The following is a 26,170-nucleotide window of genomic DNA, read 5'->3' as shown; positions in this document are numbered from 1 at the left end:
AACCTACTTCGCGTTGAATTTTCATCGATGTTAAGCCTAACAAAATTTTTTTTTAAAATAATAATCGTCGCTATTGTATCGTTAAAAATTTTTTCTTTATTTTGCACAAAATAAATACAAAATTAAAGAAAATGGAAAATTAAGCCTGGTTTAAATACTGGACTCCTTTTCATGGTCGAGCCATGTTGCCAACTAAAATGCAAAAATTTAACAAAAATAATATTAAAGTAGCCAAGACATAGCCAAATATTGTGACCACACCACTAGCAGACAATTGAATTTGCCAACCAGAATGCGATCGGTTGATCGGGGGTCGGATAATCGATGCTCTACTGTATATATTGATTTATTTACTGAAAGAATTTAAACATCTTCAAGCTAAGAAGGCAACTGATGCAGAAAATATTAATCATAAAATATTTCTTCAATAAATAATGTAAAGTTTATTCAGTTGTGAATTTTAATCATTTATGTAATTTTTTGTAGCCAAGATGTAAATTTTACAATACCAAAAAAAGAACTAGATATCATTTCTTATTCATATATAAAATGTTTTATCATTACACAAAACTTTATCATTTTTATTTTTTAAACACTTCAAACTACTTCTACGTAGACTCCACATATAGTTCTTCAGAGATAATGGTAACTAAGCATTACAGAACAGTAACCGTGGGTAATAATGATACATTAACATAGTGGCATTGGATAAGGTGAAGGTCCAATGGGCAAAAACAGATCCTAATACAGTGAAACCTCGCTTAACGAGTGTTTCGCATAACGAGTAAATCAAATTTTTTAAAAATGACTCACTTAACAAGCAAAGTTTCACATAACGAATGACAAGGTGAGGTGAAGTCCCAGATTGTGCACATGCTCCATCATGCTATTATCTGTGATTTTTTTGTTTTCCGCAAATTGAATTTGCATTCCAGGTTTATTCATTCCAAGCTAGAAGAAAAGATAATGGTGATTCACGCTCCTTAACAATGTACATTGTATAATTTTCTTTGAATAAACATTATATGTAAAATACCATATTTACTCGCATATAAGACGATCTCGCATATAAGATGAGGTGTGACTTAAAATATCAAAATAAAGAAAATTAAATTTATTAATACAATTCTAATTTTATTTCATTTAATCACAAATAAATTATCATCAAATGCATGTATTAAGGCAAACAACCATATTTTCTTGACGCAATCGCCTTTTGTCTACTTGGACTCACCCTTCGAAGCTTCGTTACAATTCTCCTCTTTTTCACTCTTCTCCACAAAGCATCATCCTCTGATCCATCAAGTGAATTTAAAATGCAGTATTTCCTGAATGACTGTTATCACCTTTTGAACATTGCTTTTCCATGCACCTGATACCCATGTAGCAAAACCAAAAGATTATCATGCATATGACAGGAAAATGTTTATTTTTTTATGATTCAGAATGTACAAATATTCATTAAAAATATCAATTTTACAAATATGAAATAACTATATTTATAATCATTTCTAAGTGGCCAGCTATTTTCGAATCATCTCTGTAATATTCACCTTGACCTTGATAGCACTCTGCTATAATGGCAGCATGAACTAACTATACACGGTTCAGAAAAATTATTGCAAAAACATAAAGGATCCTTCGCTTGCACATATAGAATGACCTAGGTTTTTGAAGCAGTGAAAAACTAATAAAAACCTCATCTTATACACAAGTAAATACAGTATTTGAATATTTTTTTGGCATGGAACACATTATCATATTTTACATTAATTTCTATGGGAAAAATTGTTTCGCTTAATGAGTGTTTCGCATTACGAATAAGGTTCTGGAACAAATTATGCTCATTAAGCGAGGTTCCACTGTACAGTACAAGAGTTTAGAAAAGTGATGCATCTTAGAATTTTGAACAAATATACATATACTGTTTACCAAATTACATTATTATTATTAATGATACCATGGGACTCAATAGTAGATGGAAAATGGTGAACCTAGAAAAACTAGCTATTTCTGTTTCAAATCTCATACACCATCTATTCTGTTTGTATTTGTACACAAACAGAATAGATGGTGTATGAGATTGAAACATTTTCATAAGCAAACATAGACATTTTCATAATAAGCATCAGTTATTGTAATTCAGCTCTGTAATTCATAATAAGATAACAAATATACTGTTTGTAAAATTCAAAATATAATTATTATATATTTAAACTATAATGAAGACATAGAACCATACCTTAAAACCAATATTATATACCAAAAGGAACTAAGGTTTAAAATCATGTAAAGTGCTGTTTCAACATAAATGTTCTATAACAAATGTAATAGGTTTCTTGTTCTTTTGAGATGTTTTTACAATGATTGAAACTGCAGATGACTTGATAGAAGCTAAAAACATTTTTTCAATAAAGTAAAGAATTTTGGTTTTCTTAAATAAGAGGTTTGAAGTGTTTAGAAAATGTTTTATCTTTGTAAAATATCTTAACTTTATTTTAATAAAATATACCATTCCAATTTGTATAAATGGAATAATAAATAACATTGTAAATTAAACTATATATTTTAAATATAATAAAACTATTAGCATATCCATAGAAATAAATTACTAATGCTAATGTTCCATAAATCAACTAGTATATGAATTTACTTTTAAACTAATTTACCAACTCCTAAATAATGTTTAGTATATTATTGTTAGCATAATTAAAACTCTTTCATTCTATACATAATATATTTTAAATTTTATAAAAGTGAACTATTAAAACAAACCAATCTAAACACTCAATGGTAATTTAATTATTATGCCTTTGTGTCCTTTATAATAGCTGAAATTTATCTTTGTATACTAGTACTTTTATCAATTAATAGGACTTATTATACTGGAATATTATGGATGCAGATACAAAGTCTTACTGATCAGAAATAATATTTTTATTTAGTTAACCTGCAGGTTAACTAAATAAAAAATATTATTTCTGATCAGTAAGACTTTGTATCTGCATCCATAATATTCCAGTATAATAAGTCCTATTAATTGATAAAAGTACTAGTATAGAAAGATAAATTTCAACTCAATGGTTATTATTATAAACTATTATTAACCTCAGTCTCATCAATATATAGAAAATTTTTAATATTTTTAAAAAATTATATAAAGATGAAACACAGTTGAATTCAGAATATGTTATTAGATTACATTTATTATTTTTCTAAGTATTGAAAAATTAAAAAGAATCATATTAATATAAAATAAATAAAATTTTTACTATAAAATTGTATTTTTGTATAATTTAAAACATTTATTAACTTTCAACTTCTATAAGTATCTGTTTTTATAAAAAGTTATAAAAAGCTTCTTTTTCTATTTAATTTTATTAAATCTTAATTGCATAAAAAAAACGTTACAAAATTAATATTAAAATCTATTTGTTTTAGTGAAATAGATGTTTTACATTTATGCTTTAAAAATACTAATTTTTATCAAAAAGTTAATTTTTGAAAAATAATTTTTAAAAGTTATATTTATCAAAATAAACTTTAAATATAAAAATTATTAAATAAAATTAAAAGCATTACTGTTTAATTTTTCAAAATATTTCAAATAATTGTTTTTTATATTTATATTCTTAAAAACAAAACCTGTTATGATCTGGTCCAACTTGACTATATTTGTATTCTGCACTGATTTTATTAACTTGGAAGAACTGATGGAGTTTAGATTTGGCATTTTCAAGAGTCCAATTTCCATGAATAGCAGAGTTAACATCCAAATCTTCTGCCTAAAAATTAATTATTTGATTTTAATTAAAATACTTAAATTCACATAGAAAGAAACACAATTTAATCAGTTCTTATTTTAGAATTTTTACCATCAATACTATATCTGTAGACATCCCTTGCCAACTGCAGGGGTTACATTAGAAAAAATGACATTGTAAAACCATAGCTGAAAAAACATAACTTTACAGTCAGTAAGAGGTTACCTACAGGTATCACTCGTACTCCTACAACTCCAACAAAAAACCTCGGACAGAATGTTATTTTAATCCATCTCTAGCTTATCTTTCAATAATATCAAACAGAAAAATTTTGTACATTTATAATTATTTTATACTAGTAAACTTTTATCATAACTGAAAATTTTACATTAGAAATTTTCATATTGATAATACGTAAAAAGTTATGAGCAGTTGAAAAGAGTATGTATGAAAAAAAAAAGCTTGAACAGAGTCATTTCTGACAAATAATACCTCAAACAATACATTAAATGACTTACTCCTAAATGTGTAAATGAGCTGACATGTGATATTTGCATATTTTTCTTATTAACATTATTAAGATGTATTTGTTTAATGAAAATGGCACCTAGTAAGGCTGTATGTGTTGATGTACGTGAAGTAATTATCACAGGGCAAATCCTTAAGAAAAATTGCAAAAAAATTAAAAATTGGTAATTCCACAGTATGGGGTATTGTTTCAAAATATCAGGAAACTGGTAAAATTCATCCAGAAAATCAACTGAAAAGCCATCAATCATGATCAAAAGGCCTTCATGAAATAACAAAAAATTGAAGGCCATCCATCACTCACTGAATTAGTAAAAAAATGGAATAAAGTTACTGAAAAGGAAGTTACAAAAGAAACTTGTCATATCCATCTGCACAAACTTGGTTACAGCTTCTACCAGGTAAGAAAATACTATTACTTTTTACTTAACAATTGTGACAGGTGACATTTTTTAGACAAAGGCAAAATCACTTCTCACAAAAACAAATAGAAAACTGATTGAAGTAGGCCAAAAAGCACTAATGCTGGACACAACAGTGGAAGCAAGTTGTTTTTGATGATGAAGCAAAATTTGAAGTCTGCATTGGTGGCAATAGAAAAAAAAGTCATTAGAAAGCAAGAGGCATTCCATCATGATTGCTCCAAATTTTACAGTGCACTGTAAAATTTGTAGCAAGTACTATGTTGTGGGGTTGCATGTCAGTCCAAGATGTGAACAATTTGCATTTCATCAAGGGATCAGTAAATGCAACAAAATATCAATAAATCCTTGAGGAAACCTTATTACTATTAGAAAAATTACAATATCTTGGATATTTTATTTTCCAGCAAGATGGTGAAAGTTGTCATACTGCTAAAACCACCAAGACTTGGCTGGTCCAACATAATATTAACACATTAAAATGGCCATCAAGCAACCCTATAGAAAATATGTGGGGCAAAATTAAAAAAGCATTGAAAAATGTCTTCAAGGAAGTGTGGATGGTTTAAAGCAAAAAAAAAAAAAAAAACAAGCAAATTTTGGATGAAATTACTCCAAATCAATGCTTAGCTTTTGTTGATACAATGAATGATTGTATGAAGGCTGTTATACAAGCCAAAGGTTAAATATTAATGTACTGTCTACTGTACAAGGTATTATTTGTCAGAAATGGCTCTGTTTGAGCTTTTTTTCTTGCACATGCGTTTTTCAACTGCACATAACTTTTTTATGTATTATCAACATGAAAATTTTTTATGTAAAATCCTCAGTTATAATAAAAAATAATTATCAAAATTTTTCTGTTTGATATTGTTGAAGGATAAGCTAGAGATTGATTAAAATAACATGCTCCCAAGGTTTCTTGTCGAGGTTGTACAACACTATTTGAAAATTGGAGATATACCCCACACAACATGACTTCTGATTTCACTCTAATGTGGTTTTGAAAATACTCTGTACAAAATTTCACAATTTTTAAGTTAAACTTTATTAATTTTTTTTTATTCAAATAAGCATGCACGTTATCTGAAGTGTGCCCATGGATTTTATAATATTAAAACTTTCAATTTGTTTTGTGCCTTTCGTCAGATTTACTTTAATGAAAACCAATAGTAGAATTTTTTCTTCCTTGTCCTAGTATTCCTATCAACCAGGTGTCATTGTCATCGTTTTCAGACTTTAGCCCTTAAGACTGTCACCATGTTTTGTTTTTATAGATCAGTCTTCATATTTAGTAAAGTTTATTTAAACATTTTTATGTTAGTGTTATTAAACTTTTTTAACTGTAGGTGAGTAAACATCTGTAAAAATGACAAATGAAATACAGCATTATCTCAGTACTCAAACTGTTTCCAACTGGAACAATTAGGTATTCAAGCATATATTCTAGAAAAAATCACTCTGTACTCAACTGAACAAACATGACCTGCTAGAACAAATTTTTGATTAACTCACAAGCACAATTAAAAGTACTGTTAATATTACTTTAAGTTAAATGAGGGCTTCTTCTTTTTACAAAATATCATCATCATCTGAGCTTTCTTGTTAATCCTGATTAGAAATATTAGAAATGTCTTCATTTTTAAAATTTTTACCATAAAAATTTTTTTATATATGGCAAAATAAAAATACATTATTAATTATTGATTGGAAATAAAGTGTTGATTGCTTTAATAAACATATTTCTCTTAGTAATGAAAAATAATAGTAAACTTTTAACTTCTGGAACATAACCCTGTTTTGCATTAGTCCCTCATTTCATATAGCACAAATCCACATAACACAGCACTTTTTTTGTAATGTGGCTACCATGTTATATGAGGAATACCTGTACTTTATATCCTGAAGCAGTTATCTCTGTCTTGAAAACAATAGTTCTAGATTGCAATCTTTTCAAAATCAGATTAGATTCATCAGTATTAAGAAACTTATTCTGGCAGGCAACCATTTACCTCAATCTATGTTTTGAATTGTTCAGGAAATCTTATAGGTGCTGCCTCATTATCAACTGTTGTAAATTCTCTCACAAGTTTATTATTATACAGATTAAACCTCTTTTTAAAGTTCTCAAACCATCTCTTACTAATGAAAAATTGCACTGACAACTTATCAGAGCAATTTTCTTTGTGTTTATACTTTATCAATATGTTGAGGGCTTTTTCTGTCCTTCCTAAACTATAGTCATGAGAAATGCTTGCAACTTTTTCTTTCACTTGCCACTGTTCTTACAGTATCTTCACTTTTCTTGATTGTTATAATAGTTGGCACTTTCACTACTAAATTCTTTGCTACTGTGAAGTTGGCCCTGCTGCATTGAGGAATTCACAAATGTCAAGAGAACCTGTGACTTATTCTAAATATAAGAAGCAAACATGACTGTTGTGTTTGATCATAAAGGCAAAGTTATGAAAACTGGACAAAAATGGTTAACAATGGTACTTTATATTTGTCAAATTGTTAACAGTCAAGTCAAAAATTGGTAACTGGACTCCTAAGTATGGTTAAAACAATAAATGTAACAAGAGAGAGAGAGAATGCAAGTGAAAAGATTTTCCTAAGACAGAAGGATCAATCCCAAATTAATCCTCAAAAGCCTTGTGTGTTGACCTCAATGAAAATAACTTGGCTTAATAAGCAAAAAAGTTTTCACAAAGGAAAGAAGTGAAGAGAAGAAAATTTTTCAATGAGAGATTTGGAAGAGACTTGTGCTAAAAATTCTCCTTCAGTGTTATGTCTAATTGATGTGTCTGGAACAACAGAGAGGCAACTCCATCTTCACTCAACGTACCTCCAGTCTCAGATCATCTGACTAATCAATGACTGATATATTTATCATCCATCTGTCAGCCTCAAGAACTGACACATGCTACACACACTCTTCGCTCTCCCTCTCTCTCTCAGAAACCTTAGCTATCAAAAGACTATACGTGTTTACACTAGAGCAACTTTGCAATATAAGGAAAATTTTACCTCAAAAGAGAAGTTAAAGATTCATCAATCTTCTCTTATTTTTATTAGTCATGCTCTTATCCACTTAAAGAATTCAAATTCAGTAAAACAGCACCATAAATTTTCATTCAAATAATAAATTAAGGTCAAAAACATTTTAGAAATAGATAATAAACAGTTTCTGAAGTAATAGTTGTTATTATTGATTAAATGCACTTAAAAAGATTAAAACCTTTATATACTGTATATCAGTGATTCTCAACCTTTCTGAGGCCACAGATTTCATATATGTTTTATTACATGAAGCATTAGCATCAATATATTCAATAATCAATAAAAAATCCATGTTTACTATTCTCACAAAACAATAAAATAATAAACTTTACTGTATTGAATATAATAGCAAATGTGGGATTGTCTATGAATAAAGTAATATGTTGTAGTACAGTCCCGACCAAAATGATTGACTATCAGTCGATCGATTCGCGCAGCTGTGGAAATTGATCACTTGTTACACCAGGACGTTCTATCTCTTAGCAAAGGCGTTTCAGGTGGACTGATCCGATTTGAGCCGTAATAGGGGTGAGGAAATCGAGCCGGAGGGACTTAAGCGTGCAGTCAAGCGCTCTGCAGGTTGACAAGACTAATCGCTCATCGCTTGCCTAAAACTGCGTGTGTAGCATAGGCCGTTTTTCTTTTAAAATTGTAAATTTGCTGCCACTGATCGTCAGAAATATGGTTTTATCCGTTATCTTTATACTTTTCTTTCTGTATAATGTTTTATTTACATTTATTTTCCTGTAATTTGAGATGATACAGCTTTAAAATAAACAGATCAGGTCTCAATTGCCAATAGATTATCTCAACTTTCACCGATTGTCGTCGGTTCCTTTGTAATCGGAGAGGAATAGGACCCTGTGTCAATTTTCACTGTTAAGTGTTAATTGTTTTTGCGGTAATCTGAGTAGAGGGGAGAAGTTACTGAATAAACCACCAAGTGTTTTATTACTGTTTAAACAACTGCTCCCCAGTTGTTATTTTTAGTAATTGGAGAGGGGTAGATCGTGTGTCAAGGTCAGTTAAAGTTTATTACTTTCGCAACAGGGTGTCATCTGAGCTGCCACCCACTCCCCACTTAAATGACAACAACGTGCTAAGTGTTTTTGGGACTTATTAGAAAAACACACAAATTAAAAATGAGTAAATGCATTTATTAATTCTAGTAACAAAATTGGTTAACAAAACATAACGAATCATCAAAGTGTTGCTTAATTGCTAATAGAACATAGCAATTATATGTAACGAAACAAAACGGTGTTAGCTACCGCTAACAAAAAAGAAAAAAAAAACGCAGATGGAGGGGAGAGGTTTAGAACCTCGACCACAATCCAACTCTCTCAACGACCTGATTCAGTCGCTCGGGCATGCTTTCCACAAGAGTGTGACAAAGCATGTCCTCGCGAAGCTTCTCCCAACGACTAGAGACAATGTCCCAAAGGTCGTTGGGATTGGCAGCCTGAATGGATTCGTCTCAGCTTGGCCCAAAGATGTTCGATTGGGTTGAAGTCCGGGATTTTATAAAACAACGAAATATGCATTGCAATTTTAATTCGTAACTTTATACAAGTGTATTATAAAACGCGCGGATTTAAAACATGATAAAAACAATTTTATAACCAAAGTGGAAATAAATTATAAGAAAAGTATTCAAAATAAAGAGTTCTGACAAAATGATAGTTAAATATCAAGAACAACATTCTGTTCAATACTATTAAATAGTAACCTTGACATTTGACCCACTTCTGACAGGGAAAGGAGTTTGTTTACATAGTAATAAAACACTTAGCGCCTTGTTGTCATTTAAGTGGGGAGTGGGTGGCAGCTCAGATGACACCCTGTTGCGAAAGTAATAAACTTTAACTGACCTTGACACACGATCTACCCCTCTCCTATTACTAAAAATAACAACTGGGGAGCAGTTGTTTAAACAGTAATAAAACACTTGGCGGTTTATTAAGTAACTTCTCCCATCTACTCAGATTACCGCAAAAACAATTAACACTTAACAGTGAAAATTGACACAGGGTCCTATTCCTCTCCGATTACAAAGGAACCGACGACAATCGGTGAAAGTTGAGATAATCTATTGGCAATTGAGACCTGATCTGTTTATTTTAAAGCTGTATCATCTCAAATTACAGGAAAATAAACGTAAATAAAACATTATACAGAAAGAAAAGTATAAAGATAACGGATAAAACCATATTTCTGACGATCAGTGGCGGCAAGTTTACAATTTTAAAAGAAAAACGGCCTATGCTACACACACAGTTTTAGGCAAGCGATGAGCGATTAGTCTTGTCAACCTGCAGAGCGCTTGACTGCACGCTTAAGTCCCTCCGGCTCGATTTCCTCACCCCTATTACGGCTCAAATCGGATCAGTCCACCTGAAACGCCTTTGCTAAGAGATAGAACGTCCTGGTGTAACAAGTGATCAATTTCCACAGCTGCGCAATCGATCGACTGATAGTCAATCGTTTTGGTCGGGACTGTACATTAGAATAAATCTGAAATAAAAATCAATAAAAATTTTAAAAAATTTTTTTCAGAAACCCTCATGTTCAACAGAACTTGGATTGAGAACCTCTACAATACACGATTCAAACTGTCACCAATGATTGAGTTGTCGTTATCTCCAAAACTGATTGGTGTCTGTATTCTGATGTTATATACATAATCTAACTACCATGTATTAAGAGACACCACAGTACTGATGCAAATTTCTTTCTTAATTAAATCTTGAAGACTTAGTTTTTCTTCTAATATCATGACATTTATGGTTATTTTAGCAGATTCATTCATAGCAGTTCCTGGTCATTCAAAAACAACCATAATGCTAAATCCAGAAGTGTAATGGCTTAAAATAGATTTGAAAATATAGTATGATTTTCTGTTTAATTAAATCTTGTTTGTCTGTTTTGCTAGTACACTGTTATTAACTGATGATCAGCACTGAATGCTAGAAATGTTTCACAGTCACACTTTTCACACTTCATATTTAAAACTAACTACAAAATCTTGGGTTTTATTCTGAAATATATTTACTTTAGGTATTAAAAAAATACAATGAAAAGACATGACAAAATTTTAAAATGCTTACAGCATTAGTACATAAAAATGTATGAATATTGTCTTTTATGGATTTAATTACTTATAATTTTTTAAATAGATAAGAAAAATATTATTTTTTATTTTTGATTTAAACACAGTTTAATTTATTGATAATTAAAATATTTAACAATGATGTAAAACTTTCTCATATTTTTATTAACTCAATTATTGGTAGAAATTGCATTATTCCTAAAATGCAGTCAACAAGGATTACCATATTTGAAATATAGTCAAGACCTTTTAAAATACTAATCAACTGTAATTCTAATCTAACAAGGGGAGGGCATGACCTGGGAAATTAACTTTGAGATGAGACTTGGTATATTGGTAGTACTCCTTTAGGATGTTCAATCCTCAAAACAAGAAAGTGCAATGGCCAGCCAATTTTAAGAAAAAGGCCTTTAAAAATTAGAGCTCAGCTTATGTACTAATAAGTTTCACTAGGTCAGCAGCTGCTGAGCAGCTCAGTTGACATCGTTCTTGGCTACTGCCAAGTCGTTCAGGGTTCAAATCTCGGTCTCGATTAGTATTTTTTTTTTCTTTCTAAAAATTTTTTAAAATAAGCATTTTGAATATATATAAAATATTAAAATTTTATTATAATAAATAATTTCATTTAAAAAAATGTTTAACACATATTACATGTCATTTTAATTATAATAATACAAAATAATTAATAATAATAGTTATAAATAATTAGTTATGGAACAACAGTTTTCATTTATTATTCTATTGTATCAAATTTTTCGAAGGTTACTACTCTTATTAATTCTCACCACTTAAAAATAAAAAGTATAAAACATGTCTTTTATATTCATCCTTTACTTCCATTTTAACAAAAATAAACAACTAAAATGTTTCAATTCCAACAGCATTATATAAATGAGATCCAATTTAACACTTCAGTGTGAAAAGTATCACATTAGACTGACATTTTCAACAGCAAAACAAGATTTTTCTCAGGGTCATAAAAATGCGCATGGACTTATGGACTGACCTGATATTTGGAGTGTCAGTTTACTTTTGGATTTCGAAGAGATCATAGGGTTTCATAATATATCACACCATAATACAAATAGTTTCAATATTTTACAGTAAAATGTCTGTGAATGAAGATACTATCAGTTTACCAACAGTTGATGATGATGATTATTAATACACTTATTACATGTCATTTTAATTATAATAATACAATATAATTAATAAGTGTTAAACATTTTTTTTAAATGAAATTATTTATTGTAATAAAATTTTAATATTTATATATATTCAAAATGCTTATTTTAAAAAATTTTTAGAAAGAAAAACAAAAATACTAATCGAGACCGAGATTTGAACCCTGAACGACTTTGCGGTAGCCAAGAACGATGTCAACTGAACTGCTCAGCAGCTGCTGACCTAGCGAAACTTATTAGTACATAAGCTGAGCTCGAATTTTTAAAGCCTTTTTCTTAAAATTGGCCGGCCATTGCACTTTCTTGTTTTGAGGATTGAACATCCTAAAGGAGTACTACCTATATACCAAGTCTCATCCCAAAGTGAATTTCCCAGGTCGTGCCCTCCCCTTGTAAGAAAAAATACTCTCAATTTTGAATATTTTACATATATTAAAAAAATGATTATTTATTGAAAAATATTCTATAGTCAACATATCAATTTTAGAGGGACTAAATCAGTTATTGAAAAACATTGATGTATTAAATGCAACCAACCCAAAAATTACTTCAAATATCAAACAAAGAGCTAGATTTCTTTATCAGGCTATAAGGTTAAAAAACATTGTAAAACAGTTTTAATAGCCATTTCAGTAATTACTTAATGTAATCAAAAATGAGACTTATTAAATAAGTTAAATTAAATAAATTGATAAATAATAAAGAATAGTTGATACTCTAATGATTTTCAGATTGAAAATATTTTAATTTTATTTTCTTATTTATCATTTTATCATAAATGTAAAGATAGACAAGGGTATAGTACTTAAAGTATGGTCCACAGACTATTAATGGTCACAGGTCAATGAGCATATACTAGATGATCTGCAAAATAACCTAGACATTTTCTACAATGCAAGTATATGCTGTTTAAACAGAGAAAATATTTTAATGTATCACTTATGTTAGATTTCTCAATGTGCAAAATATTTTGGCATGCATCTAAGATGATTTTTATAGGATAAGAAATAAAGAGGAAGCTAAGATGAGCAGTAGCTCATCTGTGACTCATTTTAAGTGGTCTGTGGAGCATATAACTTTAAAAACCACTAGATAAAATTATCCATAGTGTCAAAAAATACAAAAATTTAGTCATTTTTCTCTACTCTTTTATTAAACAAGAAAAGAAGAAACAGAAGAGAAGTGAAATATTCAGGTTTTAAATACAATATGTTTATCATTGGATTACTGTATTTTACGGACTATAAGACGCATTTTTTTCTTCAAAAAATTTCCTCCAAAATTCAGGTGCGTCTTATAGGTATTTTTTTTTTTAAAAATTGCTTAAAAATTAAGGTGCGTCTTATAGTCTGTAGTGTCTTATAGTCCGTAAAATACGGTATATAAAAGCTATCTGAACATGAACTATTCAAGCAATAAAAAAAATATAAACATATCACATATATAAATCTCATTCATTTAAAAATAAATAAAAGTTCACACAAACCTCTTCTAGTCTTCGTTTTTCTGCTACTCTGTCTAAATACTCTGGTGGAGGTCCTTGTTGATATGGAAGATAATTACCAATCGTATCAGCCTCCTTTTTAATAGTAAACTCATTACCAAGAGTTTCATGAGGAGGAGGAGCAACACCTGGAGGTAAAGAACCAGCACCTGATCCATCCAGATTATCTTCAGATGTTTGAGACTGTTATATAAAGATAAATGCCATGTTAGGTAGTTGTATTAAAATAATAAAAAAAGTAATTTAAGTAATTAAATTAAATAGCCACTTTATAAAATTTTCAGTTCAATTATGTTCAGCAATCATCTTTATTTAAAAATACAATTTTAAAAAATTATCAGTTTTCTTGAAAGTTTAAATCAACAATCCATTTAAATATTTTTTTTTCACATTTTTTATTTTACTTTATATTCATATTTAACAGCATACTTTTAACATACAGTAATACCTCGACTTACGCTACCCCGACTTATGTGAATCCGGAGTTACACGATTTTTCAAATCTCAACAATTCATCTTTTGTTTGAGCGCCACGCAACTCTTGATTACTTACTCCCACCACACTATTGTTCAGCTTACATGTTCGGATGTGTTGTGCGAAATTGATGCATAGCTACAATTTTTTTCTGTGTTTTTTATATCTACAGAGACTTGAGAGACTCTACTATGTCATCCAAACAAAGTAGAACTGATTCTTCTGCACCAAACAAGAAAAGAAAAACTTTATCTTTGGAATGTAAAGTTAACATTATTAAAGACTTCGATACAAAAATGAAAAGGGGTTACAAATTTTAGAAAATATAAACTCCAACGAAGAGCACATTTCTTCTACAAAACAAAAAATAGAAAAATTATTAGCATGCTACGAGGAAATTTTGAGGAAGAAAAAAACAATCTTTGAGCCGTCAGACGAATTTGTTAGATTTTATGAAGCCTTCTACATCAAAATAACTTCGGTTTACAATTTTAATAATATCATTTGTTATACATATGTATTATCTAAGATTTTATTAAACATTTTTTTCTAAATTATTGTTTTCTTTAGTCTCTGGCTCCAATTAAAAATAATTTGTATGTATTTATATGTAAAATTATACCCCGACTTATACGGTTATCGCTTGGTCCCACCTATCACGTAAGTTCGGGGTATTACTGTATATGGTTTATTTCAATATTCATAATCAAAACCATCTTAACAGTGAATGATTATAGCCAAACAATTTCCAAATTATATCAAGCTATATTAATGCTACTATTAATAATTAAATATCAACTAATTTGGTCTAGAGTTAAGTGTTAAGCACCATCTCTTGACAAATTTAATAATTATATTATTTTCTTCTAAAAGAAAAGTATCAGTCCAAAATGAGACTCAAACCCAAACTCCTGCTTGCCATGCATGTGTTGTCAGTTACACTACCCAGACATCTTTTTTTTTTAACTCTTTCTGCTCTGTGGGCACTAAGAGGGCCTCTTTTTGCAAGCCATTATGGGTTCAGCCAGGCCCACAATGGGGTGACCAGGTGGTGAGGGACGGGGCCCGACATATCCGGACAGACCACCCCCAAAAAATTCCTAGGGATTTTTTGACCCGTTGGGATTTGAACCCAGGTCCCCCAGAGTGGTAAGCTGCCACCTTGACCGCTCGGCCATCCAGCCTCTACCCAGACATCTGACCAATCTTCAGTTCAAGATATATTAATTTGCATATAACCATACTAGTTACTCATGGCATCAAATGGGAACTTCAGTGCCTATGGTCTATAACTTCCACCATGTTACTCAGCCAGTTATCATTTCACCACAGAATGGTACAGTTACAAGCTGTAAGCATTGAAGTCTCCCCAGTCAGCACTGTGAGTAATCAGTATGGTTATATCTAAATTAAAAGTTCTGGAAGCAAAGTTCAGCTGAATGTCCAGGTAGCATAACTGGCGACATGTCTGCATGGCAAGTGGGAGTTGTGGGTTTGAGTCTTGCTTCAGGCCAATTCTTTTCTTCTAGAATCTTCTAAATTAATTATTAAGTTTATCAAGAAATGGCACCTAATGCCTATCTCTAGACCAAATTACTTGACATTTAATTATTAACAGTAGCCCAATATAATCCAGCAATCATTTAGCATTAATCTAAAAATCAGGTTAACCAATGTTTATATTTGTGAATGATTGTGTTTTAAACATATGTTTTCAACCTATTTAACAAATCAACATAAGATTACAAGTTAAAGATATCCCAACATTAATAAAGAATTTGAAACATTTGTTTAAAATGAATGTTTTCCTTTCTTTGATGTTTATTGTGTTTGTCAAATCCATGAACAAAAATAATTTTGCTAGGGATAACTGAAAAATATTTTAAGAAGTATTTTTAGTGTGCCTAGTACGCCAATAAGTTCTGGAAAAATTTCAAATGTATTTATGCAAGTGGTGCAGTCTACAGTGGTGGATACACATTTAGGCATATTTTTTTATTGTTCGAGCATTCAAAACTAAGCTATAAGAAAATAGCAGACATCATCTTGTTTACTATGAAAAGCTACAAAGAAATAGACAAACAATTATTAATTACTAAAACTGTGGTCACCAGTAAAAATGCAGGAGATGATTAACTGGGGGTAGTAACTTGGCTGTACTGTAAACAAGACAATGGGAATGAAACAAAGAAAATGGAGACCAGAACTTATATGCCATCTAATATAAGTATATGGAAATTTCAGTGTCATCATACATCTAATTAGAATATTTTTTTCTTGTAATTATCAATCAACACTCATCGTATCATTGTATCAAATATTTCATCTTGTAAATGAGAGAGAGATAAAAGAAAACAGATTATAACAGATAACAATTATATTGAGTTCTTCTCAAGCAAATAGTTGTAAATAGAGATCACATTGTTGGCACACTGTCCTTGACTATTCATTCATTTTGATTCACAATAGAAGTCCAGATTTAACACTAAGCAAATCCTGATGAAAAGTAGCTGTTCCAATAAGATCTTCAGTTAAACTGTATTTCAGTACAGTTTCAAATCTATTTTCAAGATGTTTAATCCTTATTGAAGAAAGAATATTTTAATCTAAAAAACACTAGGCAAGCCAGGTAAATTTCTTAGCTCTAATAAAACAATTTTGTTTCATATTAATGATAATATAATAAAACATATTGCATATTAATGATAATATAATAAAACATATTGCATATTGCATATTAATGATAATATAATAAAACATATTGAAATTATAAATATACTAACATAGCCAAGAAAAAACAGATCAGAATTTTCTGTACAAAAGTTTTAAAAAATATATAATTTACTTATACTTACAGGTATTTCTACAGGTACTTCATCTTTAGTGAGTTTTCCTATTCGCACCAGATATAATAAGAAATCTCTGGCAGCATTAGTTTGAGCATCTTTTTTATTTGTAGAATTGCCCACACCTACATAATCATAGCCTTCAACACGCACCTACATAAAAATAAGAAAAAATATATTTAATTTTGAAACACCAATGCAAAAATAGACTTTCTACAATCATATTATACACACACAATAAATTATACAGTAATGCCTCAGTTTTCGTCACATCCAAAAACAATCAGTGAAATCCGAAACCAACAGAAACCGAGGCAATTATTTCCATATGAATCAATGTAAATCTAATTAATTTGTTCTAGACACTCCATAATACATACCAAAAACACATTTTATAAAGAATAAATGTAGTGTTTAATACTAAAAACAAAAAGAAATTAGTATAAAAGGAATATAAAAGACTAATGTAAAGAATAAATGAACATTTAACATGGCATCTGTTCAACATCTTCAATTGTTTGCAAATCTCTGTTTCATTACACATTCATGCCTTTCATTATATTAGCCTCCTTTATTGCAACAATGGAACTTTTCATATGTCGACTTCCCGTACATGCAGCCAATTTCAGCAATCTTAATGCCGCTCTCGTATCTTTCAATGATTTCCTTCTTCAACTCAATCATTTTTGTGGCCTTCTTCTTCGAAGGGCTGTTGGCTCTGGAAACTTTCTTTGTTCCCATGATGAAGCTAAAAGGAAAGGAAAGCAATGGAATTGTTTCGCTAGATGTACGAGGTAATGCTCACATAACGAGAAACAATGCCACAACGAGAAGGAAAACGCGTGCATCATCCTTTGTTTTCACAAAATTAGCAGCGATGTTACGAGGGCATGCTTTGTCAGCATGCCCTCGTAACATCGCGTAAAATCCAAGGCAACCAACAAAAACCAAGACAAATTTTTCACAACAAAAAAAAAAAAAAAAAATCAATGAAAACCAAAACCAACAATAACCAAAGTCAGCAAAAACTGAGGTATTACTGTATATCTTAACACCATATTTTTCAAATCTAAGCTTATATTCCCAATTTCTTATTAAACATATGATAAAACAAATTACAAAAAAACAAGTCAAAGCATATATAAATCTCTCTATACTAACTGCATTATCTTGGAAATAAAATATATCAGCACATAAAAGTTATTTCATATTTCAGTAACAAAAAATCTTAAGTTTTTATTCATAAAATACACAAAATAATTGTTTACATAAAGTATGTTTACATAAAGTATGTTATGTTATAACTATATCAAGCTCCAATTTTTCAGAATTTCTGATTATTATATACAAATGCTGATCAAAAAATAACAAAACTAATGCCTCTACAGGTGCAACATAAAAGCCCAGAAATGCAGAACAAAGTATTATATATTCTAATGAAAAAAATTACAGAAATGGAGCTACAGGTCCTGGTTCTTATATGTTGAGTGATTAAGCATAGTTTCACTGTGCTTTGTATCCAAGACAGTGAATAAATTGTTTGAGACAGAAGCATAATTGAAACAGTGTTATGCAATTAAATTTTGTGTTTAGAGAAATTAACATCAGAAACATTTGCTGTGTTATATTAGGCTTTTCAAGATAAACCAATAGCACAAGAAGGTGTTTTTCACAGGCAAGGTATTCAACAAAGAAGGGAAAGTAAAAGTGTAGATCGTTTATGTAAAGGGAGACTTTCAACATAAAAAAGAATTGCTGATTAACACAACTGCAGCCATCATCAAAGAAGATTATAGAACAGCATTATAGGAACTGCAAACAACTCTAGGAATTTCTACAAAAGAATACAAGCAATCATTAATACACATTTAGGCCTTATTTGCATTTTGGCTTGTTGTATTCTAAAACTGTTTACATCAGGGCAAATGTAGCACTGAGTGGATATGTTCACAAAACTAAAAGCCAGACTTCACACAAGATGAAAACTTTCTAAAAACCATTATCACAGTAGATTAAGCATGGCTATATCATTATGATCACACACCAAAACAGTGAATGGAAACATTCTTCTTCATCACCTCCAAAACAAGCAAAGGCTGTAAGTTGGAAGGTAGGGTGATGATTATTGTATTCTTTGATCATGAGAATATTGTTTACCAGCATGCTTTGGAAATAGTAATACTGTAAACAGCCATATTACATAAATGTCTTGCATTGCTTGGTGGCAGCATGTTCAAAAATGACTACAGCTGAAATGGGGCTTCAATTTGCAACATCAGGGATAAATATCACGTAATAAAAAAAGTATTTTCTCTGTACAAAAAAACTTGTTTGACTTTTTAACTTTTAAAAATTCTATTTCATTTTTTAACAAATGGTTTAGAGCAGCAGCATGCCATGACATTTGATGATAGGAAAGCTGTGTTTTATAAGAAGCCAACTTCCAGGGGCGATCAATTAATTGCTTGTCAGTGGTGATCTAGGGTCCATTTGTATGCGAGTGGTGGCAGAGAAGACAAAGATGACAAGTATCTAACAAAAACCATTTATTTTAACATAAAATAAACTTACACTATGTACAAAATAGTATGCTTTAGGACAATCAGCTGTTCAGACGTCCTACGTTCTTTACGAGGTTCTTTAATTGTCTATCGAAGGTGGCCCCGGGGCAATGACGTTGACAAGTCCGAAAGACAGGTGGGGAGACTTAGACCGTGTCACCGACGCCTACAGACGAAGTCTGAAGTGGCAAGGTTACAGGTTGGCAAAATAGACAAGAAACTGCTTTTTTTTGTGCGTTAATACACGGCATTTTGGTTATTCGGAACATTAACCGAGTGTGAGGTGTCCTCAGTTAGGAATTATATCAATCTCCATTCTTTCTTTCGTCCGTTTTGATTGGTTGTTCTCCCTCAGTCACGCTTCCCGAGTGTCTAGTCCCTCATTAATAAGTGTAACGAGACTCCTACCTGGAGCGCGAGAAAGATGAAAATTGAAGATGAATTCGATCTTCCACCAATTATAGGACGACTTCCTTCCGCGATTTATGGTTTCTGCCTCACAGATATAAACATATGGTTATATACATTAGATATAAACATAGATATAAACAATGGGTCTCTGACTACAAACGACTTTCACCTATGTTATTTTAAACTAATAAATTTTTCTCTAAATTAACTGTTTTTTGGCGTCTTTCAGTGAAAAGACAAACTTTTATGACAATGGATACATAAATTGTAAATTTAAGGAAAATAAATTCTAGAGCTTTTTTTGTACCTTGTACGTCTCATCCATTAAATTTGGTTGTAAATGATGCTGCCAAAGTAACAGTTAATTTTTTAACATTATACAAGAATTGTACATGATTTTTCTGCATTCCCTTATAAATGAGACATACTAAATCGTAATATCACTGGTTTAACATTAAAATCCATGAATAATATAAGATGGGAGAGCAGAATAAATATAACAAATATTTTAATGGATTTTTTTAAAACTCCTGTCAACTATATAGCACTATCATAAAAACATACCAGTAAACTCCTATCGGTTGGGTTAAGTTATAAATCTAGTCTACTCATGATTCACATAATCAGGTGAGGGCGGCTGAATATCTAGCAGACAGGCAGCTAACAGCCCAGAACCGGTCCTGGATAGAAACATTGGAAGCATTATATGTGTGTAGCTTCCACCAGCTAAACTGTGTGAGGTTGGTGCTCTGTAAAGCACATGCACAAATGCATATAATTTGGCTGCTTGGAAGCTGACCCAGTTTCGACAATACAGCACTTCCATTCCACCACTGATATTCTAATATACAATAGTAATCTTATCATTTTTTCAAATGTAGTATAGAAACTTGTAATAAGATACATAATGCAATTATAATAAAATATTAATTTTAATTAATTCAAACTATGTTAAAATATGAAAATTTATATTTTAGAAAATACAAGGGAAGCGGCACTTCCACCGCTTCCAAGGATGGCACACCACTGGTTTAGAGTTAAATTATTTTTTAGCCCTCTATAAGTCAGAAAAGAAAGAAAATTTAAATTTTCGTGTACTCTTTGATAGTACAATTACGTAAGACAACATCACAAGTTCATATATTACCCACAAGAAGCAAGATGTTCTGAACAAATGTAACATATAGATTATCCCAAATTCTTTCTATAATCTTGATCTTGTATGAGAAGAAAATCTGACAGGATAAAAATTCAAAAAACAAACTAAATAATTACAATCTTAACATTTCTACAATTACTTTAAAATTAAACACCAATTTTTTGGCCACATTCAATGACTTTCTCCAGGCTCAATCAAAACAAAAGACAAATTGAACAAGTGAAACATTAAAGACAATGATTATGTAACATTCTATAATAGAATATTAAAATAATTAACATAAGTGCAGTACTAACTTTTCTTAATCATCTTATTGACACAGCTATATTGTCCAAAGGTGAAAGAATCTATCAAAAAAAAAAAAAAATTTAAAAATCAAGTTGTACACTTGTCAACTTGTCATCATACCTAATTAGTATCCTTCATCAATATCACCTAATATCTAGCATAAAAACATTCTGTAATTATTACAGAACATTGAGTGGCATAAAGGATACTTAAAGTATGATAAGTTTACAACTTGATTTTCAATTTTTTATGGAGACAGACACAGTTTTGCCTTTGGCACAGCTCTCCACATCATTTTAGGTGTAATTACTTAGATTATGCCCCAAGCAACTTCTGGCTTTTCATGAACTCAAGAAATTATTACATAGCTATCATTTCATCACTAATCAATAGTGGGCTGTTGTATAGATTATTCGCTGTAGAATTTTGGGACTTTGAGTATATATCTGAACTGAGGGGACCGAGACGAGTTCAACGACACTCTACTTTTGGACCGGAGATGAAAAATAACAAAGTTATCATATTTACGATTTATTGCCTTTCACAATGCATTCTACACCATTTTATAGTTTTCCATGGTAATGTATTTAATCCAACCATGTGTGGACTTGCAGCCTTGAATATCGATTGAAATGAAATAAAAAGTTTTCTATTAGCCTAACTAGTGATAATCACCTCCCGGAGGGATAGGTAAGGTTTTTTGGACAAGCCATGAAAGTGGCGCATAGTACTAGTCGACCACGAGTGAGATCGAGTAGCGAGTCGGCAACTGAGGGCCTGAGGTCGAGGAGTGCGGGAGCATGTGAAAAGAAGTTACTCCAAATGCAGATGATCAGTGTGCCCATGGATCAACATCTGCCTCTGTTGAAGGTGAGTGTACAATTTCTTTTCTTGCCTTATACGTGGGCAGTTTTCTTTAGTCTTTGCCAATGTGTCTTTAGAATATTTGGCTGGCTTGCTGAACTGCCTGTTAAACACACTATATGCTTAGCAGAGAGAGCGACACAAGTCCCAATTGCAATGTAAGTTGTTAAAGTTTGATTATCAATAAACATGATGAGATAATGAAATACTTTTTTAATAGAAACAATATATTTAAAGAATCAGAAAGTGCCACCTAGTGAAAAACTCTAAAATGGCATAGAACACATTGTGAAAGGCAAGAAATCCTAAATATGATAACTTTGTTATTTTTCATCTCCAGTTCAAAAGTAGGATACCATTGAACTCATCTCGGTCCCCTCAGTTCAGATATATACTCAAAGTCCAAAATTCCACAGGGAGTAATCTATACATCCCAATAGTATATCAAAGTTGTGAAGGTAGTTTTGAAGAGCAGCCTTACACGTCTCCCACAAGCGGATTTTAAAAAGGAGCACGTAAACAATATCAATTAAAACCAATCTGTATCTGTGTGTGTGGTTTCATTACTTTTAGATCAGTCCCCATATATAATAATACTAGCCAATGTAACCAGTAATACACAATAAACCATCAAACAGGTTCAAAAACAGCACATGGTTATGTTAGTTGGTAATTATATACATTGAATATTTACTTCTGTCATAGTGGTCATAGTGACAATAAATTTTGTAAGTTTTCTTTTGATGTCTCTTAACCAGTTGCATATCATCATTATTTTAATCATGTGTTCTTAATAATCAAATTATTTTATTTACTATTTTCAAAATGAAAATAACTGAATGAAGTTTAATATGCTGTGGCATTGTTGATGACAAATTGATCTTGTAAGCAGTGGCATCATAATAGTTTGCTAAGACATTTATGGGTATTTGAAAGAAATCTGTAGAACTTCTGCTAATATTTCTATGTACAATGAAACAGCTTCATAGGAAAGTATATAAATAAAATTTCTTAAAAACAAATTGAGAGAAAAAAAGATGAGTTAAATTTACTTATAGTAGCCAAAATGGCGGCTTGTCTCTGATTCCAGCAAACAGAAGAAAGGAAACAGTGGAGATGCAGGTTCTAACCTAACCTAAACTATTCTAATAAATTACCATAATTACTAACCAAATTATTAGAATAGGTTAGGTTAGGTTAGGTTAGAACGTGCCTCCCCACTGTTTCCTTTCTTCTGTTTGCTGGAATCAGAGACGAGCCGCCATTTTGACTACCATAGGAAAAAAGATAAAATTCAACAACACTACAAATCTAAAAAGAAACATATCTACAAATGAATGCTTCACATATATGCTGTATATATAGTATGACTGTACTAGAAACAAAATTTCTATTTTATTTAAACATTATGGTTAATGTTACCTATGGTTCCAAAATGGCGGCTCGGATCTGATTCAAAGGAACAGAAGAAAGAAAACAGTGAGAATGAACGTTCTAACCTAACCTAACCTATTCTAATAAATTACCACAATTATAACCAACCAAATTATTAGAATAGGTTAGGTTAGGTTAGGTTAGGTTAGGTTAGGTTAGAACGTGCGTCCCCACTGTTTTCTTTCTTCTGTTCCCTTGAATCAAAGACGAGCCGCCATTTTGGAACCATAGATAACATTAACCAAGATTATTTTTGTGTAGGTTAATATTAATTTTTATCACTGTAAAAATACTTACTTCACATATAAAACGTTGTCTATGTTTGGGGCCGGTATTTCTCGAATCATACTGAGGTGATACTTTTTGTTTTCCACACCATGCATATAAAAAGGATTTTGTCTGATCACCCATTTCTTCTAAAAATAATTTTAAAATACTAAAGATAAATATACAGATCTACATATACATTAATAAAGATTTTAAATTATAAATATCTACTATATAAAGCTAAAAACTGGGTTTCGTCGTCGATGGTTCTGTCACGGTATGCCAAAAATGACCACTAGGGGCGCCCTTAGCTATTATTTAAATTAACAATATAAAATATTTTATATTTATTTTATGTTTATACAGTATAATATTCAGTATATTATTATTTTTATTTACAATAGGATTCATCATTGTCACGGAATGTCTGGAACGCGCAGTAGGGGTGTACTGTATGTGTGTGTGTGTGTGTGTGTGTGTGTGTGGATCGGGGCATATATTTTGTATGCCCCGATGCCTGCGTCGGACCTTTTTTTTTTTTTTTTTTTTTTTTTTTTTTAACTCTTTCCGCCCTGTGGGCACTAAGAGGGCCTATTTTAGTAGGCCATTATGGGTTCGGCCAGGCCCACAATGGGGCGACCGGGTGGTGAGAGACGGGGCCCGACATATCCGAACGGACCACCCCCCGAAAAATTCCTGGGGATTATTCGACCCGCTCGGATTCGATCCCGGGTCCCCCAGAGCGGTAGGCTGCCACCTTCACCGCTCGGCCATCCTGCGTCGGACCTTTCAACTGCTACCAATATAATCAGTTTTACTATTTATTTAATAAATTTATTTAAAAAAATTCTTACAAGAAAAAAGAAAGGGATAATGATAATTTTTCAAGTACAGTAGACCCCCTCTTAAAGCGTGGGATACGTTTCTAGACGACAAAGTGCTAAACGAAACAGAGTTAAACGAGATCACTTTAACATAGAGTAAATAGGGAAAGGGGAACACGCGACCAAAAATAAACAGGTTTTACTTTAATTTTAAGTTATTTTTATATTAATTTGCATAATAATATATGTTAAATAACACACAAACAAATGCACACAGAAATGTAAAGTTCATTTTTTGTGATGAAGGTCCTGACTTTTCTGAAATTATTATTTTTTTCAATGAAGTCGTGTAGTTTCATTTGTCGCATTTTTTTCTTTTTTTAAGCAAATATCGGTAGCAGAAGATCACATCCAAAATGCCTCGTTTTGCTTTTGCACTCCTTTCAAAATCTAGATCATTCACTACGCATTTCGGTTATCGTTACAAAACTTTTACTAAGAAAATCTGTAGAAAAATTTTTTGGGATCTTCGTTTTCAGAATCTCTATTTTCCAGTTCTACATGATTGGGGCCGGATGGCAGAGTGGTCAAGGTTGAGAGCCTGCCGCCCTGGGGGACCCGGGATCGAATTCGAAAGGGTTGAAAAATCCCTAGGAATTTTTCGGAGGGTGGTCCGTCTCTCACCACCTCTTACCTATTGTGGGCAGTATGTGATGAGAGACGGACCACCTATATTGCCAGTCGGTTTTTATGAGGAGTTCGAAACCAGGCTCACTGATTAAATCGTAAACACGATTAATTCACAAAAGTCCGAAAAAAAAAAAATGATTCCCTGCTTATTCGAAAGTCTATTCGAGAATCATCCTTCTGTCACATCCAACATTTGAAGTCACGTCCGGGTTTTTAGGTCATCCGAAGCAAATTGTCAAATCCGGGTAAAGTCGTCATATCCGAGTTACAAAGTCAAGTCCGGTAAACAAATCAAAGGTCGATAAATTACACCTCTTTCATCACAGCTGACGAACTGGAAGATTGGACCACGCTAGCTTAATTGTAAACTCGTTTCTCCAAGTACTTCTTGAATGCTTCCAATTCCGTTTTTTCGGCCTTCGTAAGGCAAGGACTGTAAAAGAAAATTAAGGATTGTGAAAATAAAAAATTGAATTTAACAGTGATGCAGCGACAACTGATTTCTCTACAATGCCAGTTACAAAATTCTGGATCAAGTGTTTGCAGTCATATTCTGTTCTGTCTGAGACTGAGACTGTGTTGTGCCTTCTTCCATTTCCAACAACATATCCTTGTGATACAGGGTTTTCCAGCTTGTTGGTTATCAAGTCTAATACAGAAGTAGACTTGTTGAGGAAGATGATCTTCGTTATGCTCTTGCAAAGATTACCCCGAGAATTTCTGATCTGGTGAGAAAGAAGCAATCTCAACCTTCACACTGACGTTGGCTTTTTACAC

General features: G+C 31.4%; 1 protein-coding gene across 2 annotated transcripts in view; it reads right to left on the bottom strand.

Moving 5' to 3' along the window:
• Window positions 1–24,157, bottom strand: part of mle (maleless) — a 121,404-nt gene extending 97,247 nt beyond the window's left edge. Inside the window, exons 1-5 of one of the 2 annotated variants that reach the window (XM_067274812.1) lie at window positions 24,111–24,157; window positions 23,910–24,028; window positions 16,905–17,048; window positions 13,557–13,757; window positions 3,646–3,785 (exon numbers count right to left, since the gene is read on the bottom strand). In XM_067274812.1, the coding sequence (XP_067130913.1) occupies window positions 3,646–3,785; window positions 13,557–13,757; window positions 16,905–17,048; window positions 23,910–24,023 (599 nt within the window). In that variant the 5' untranslated portion in view covers window positions 24,024–24,028; window positions 24,111–24,157. Of the gene's footprint in view, window positions 1–3,645; window positions 3,786–13,556; window positions 13,758–16,904; window positions 17,049–23,909; window positions 24,029–24,110 lie in introns of those variants that run through there. The other variant, XM_067274814.1, reaches the window with a different exon arrangement.
• Window positions 24,158–26,170: the final 2,013 nt, after the last annotated feature.

Source organism: Centruroides vittatus, unplaced genomic scaffold (genome assembly GCF_030686945.1).
Source record: "Centruroides vittatus isolate TY-2023 unplaced genomic scaffold, ASM3068694v2 contig_564, whole genome shotgun sequence".
In the NCBI taxonomy this organism is placed as follows: Eukaryota; Metazoa; Arthropoda; class Arachnida; order Scorpiones; family Buthidae; genus Centruroides; species Centruroides vittatus.
Note: the sequence above shows the minus strand (reverse complement) of the source record. Positions and strands in the feature narration are given on the sequence as shown.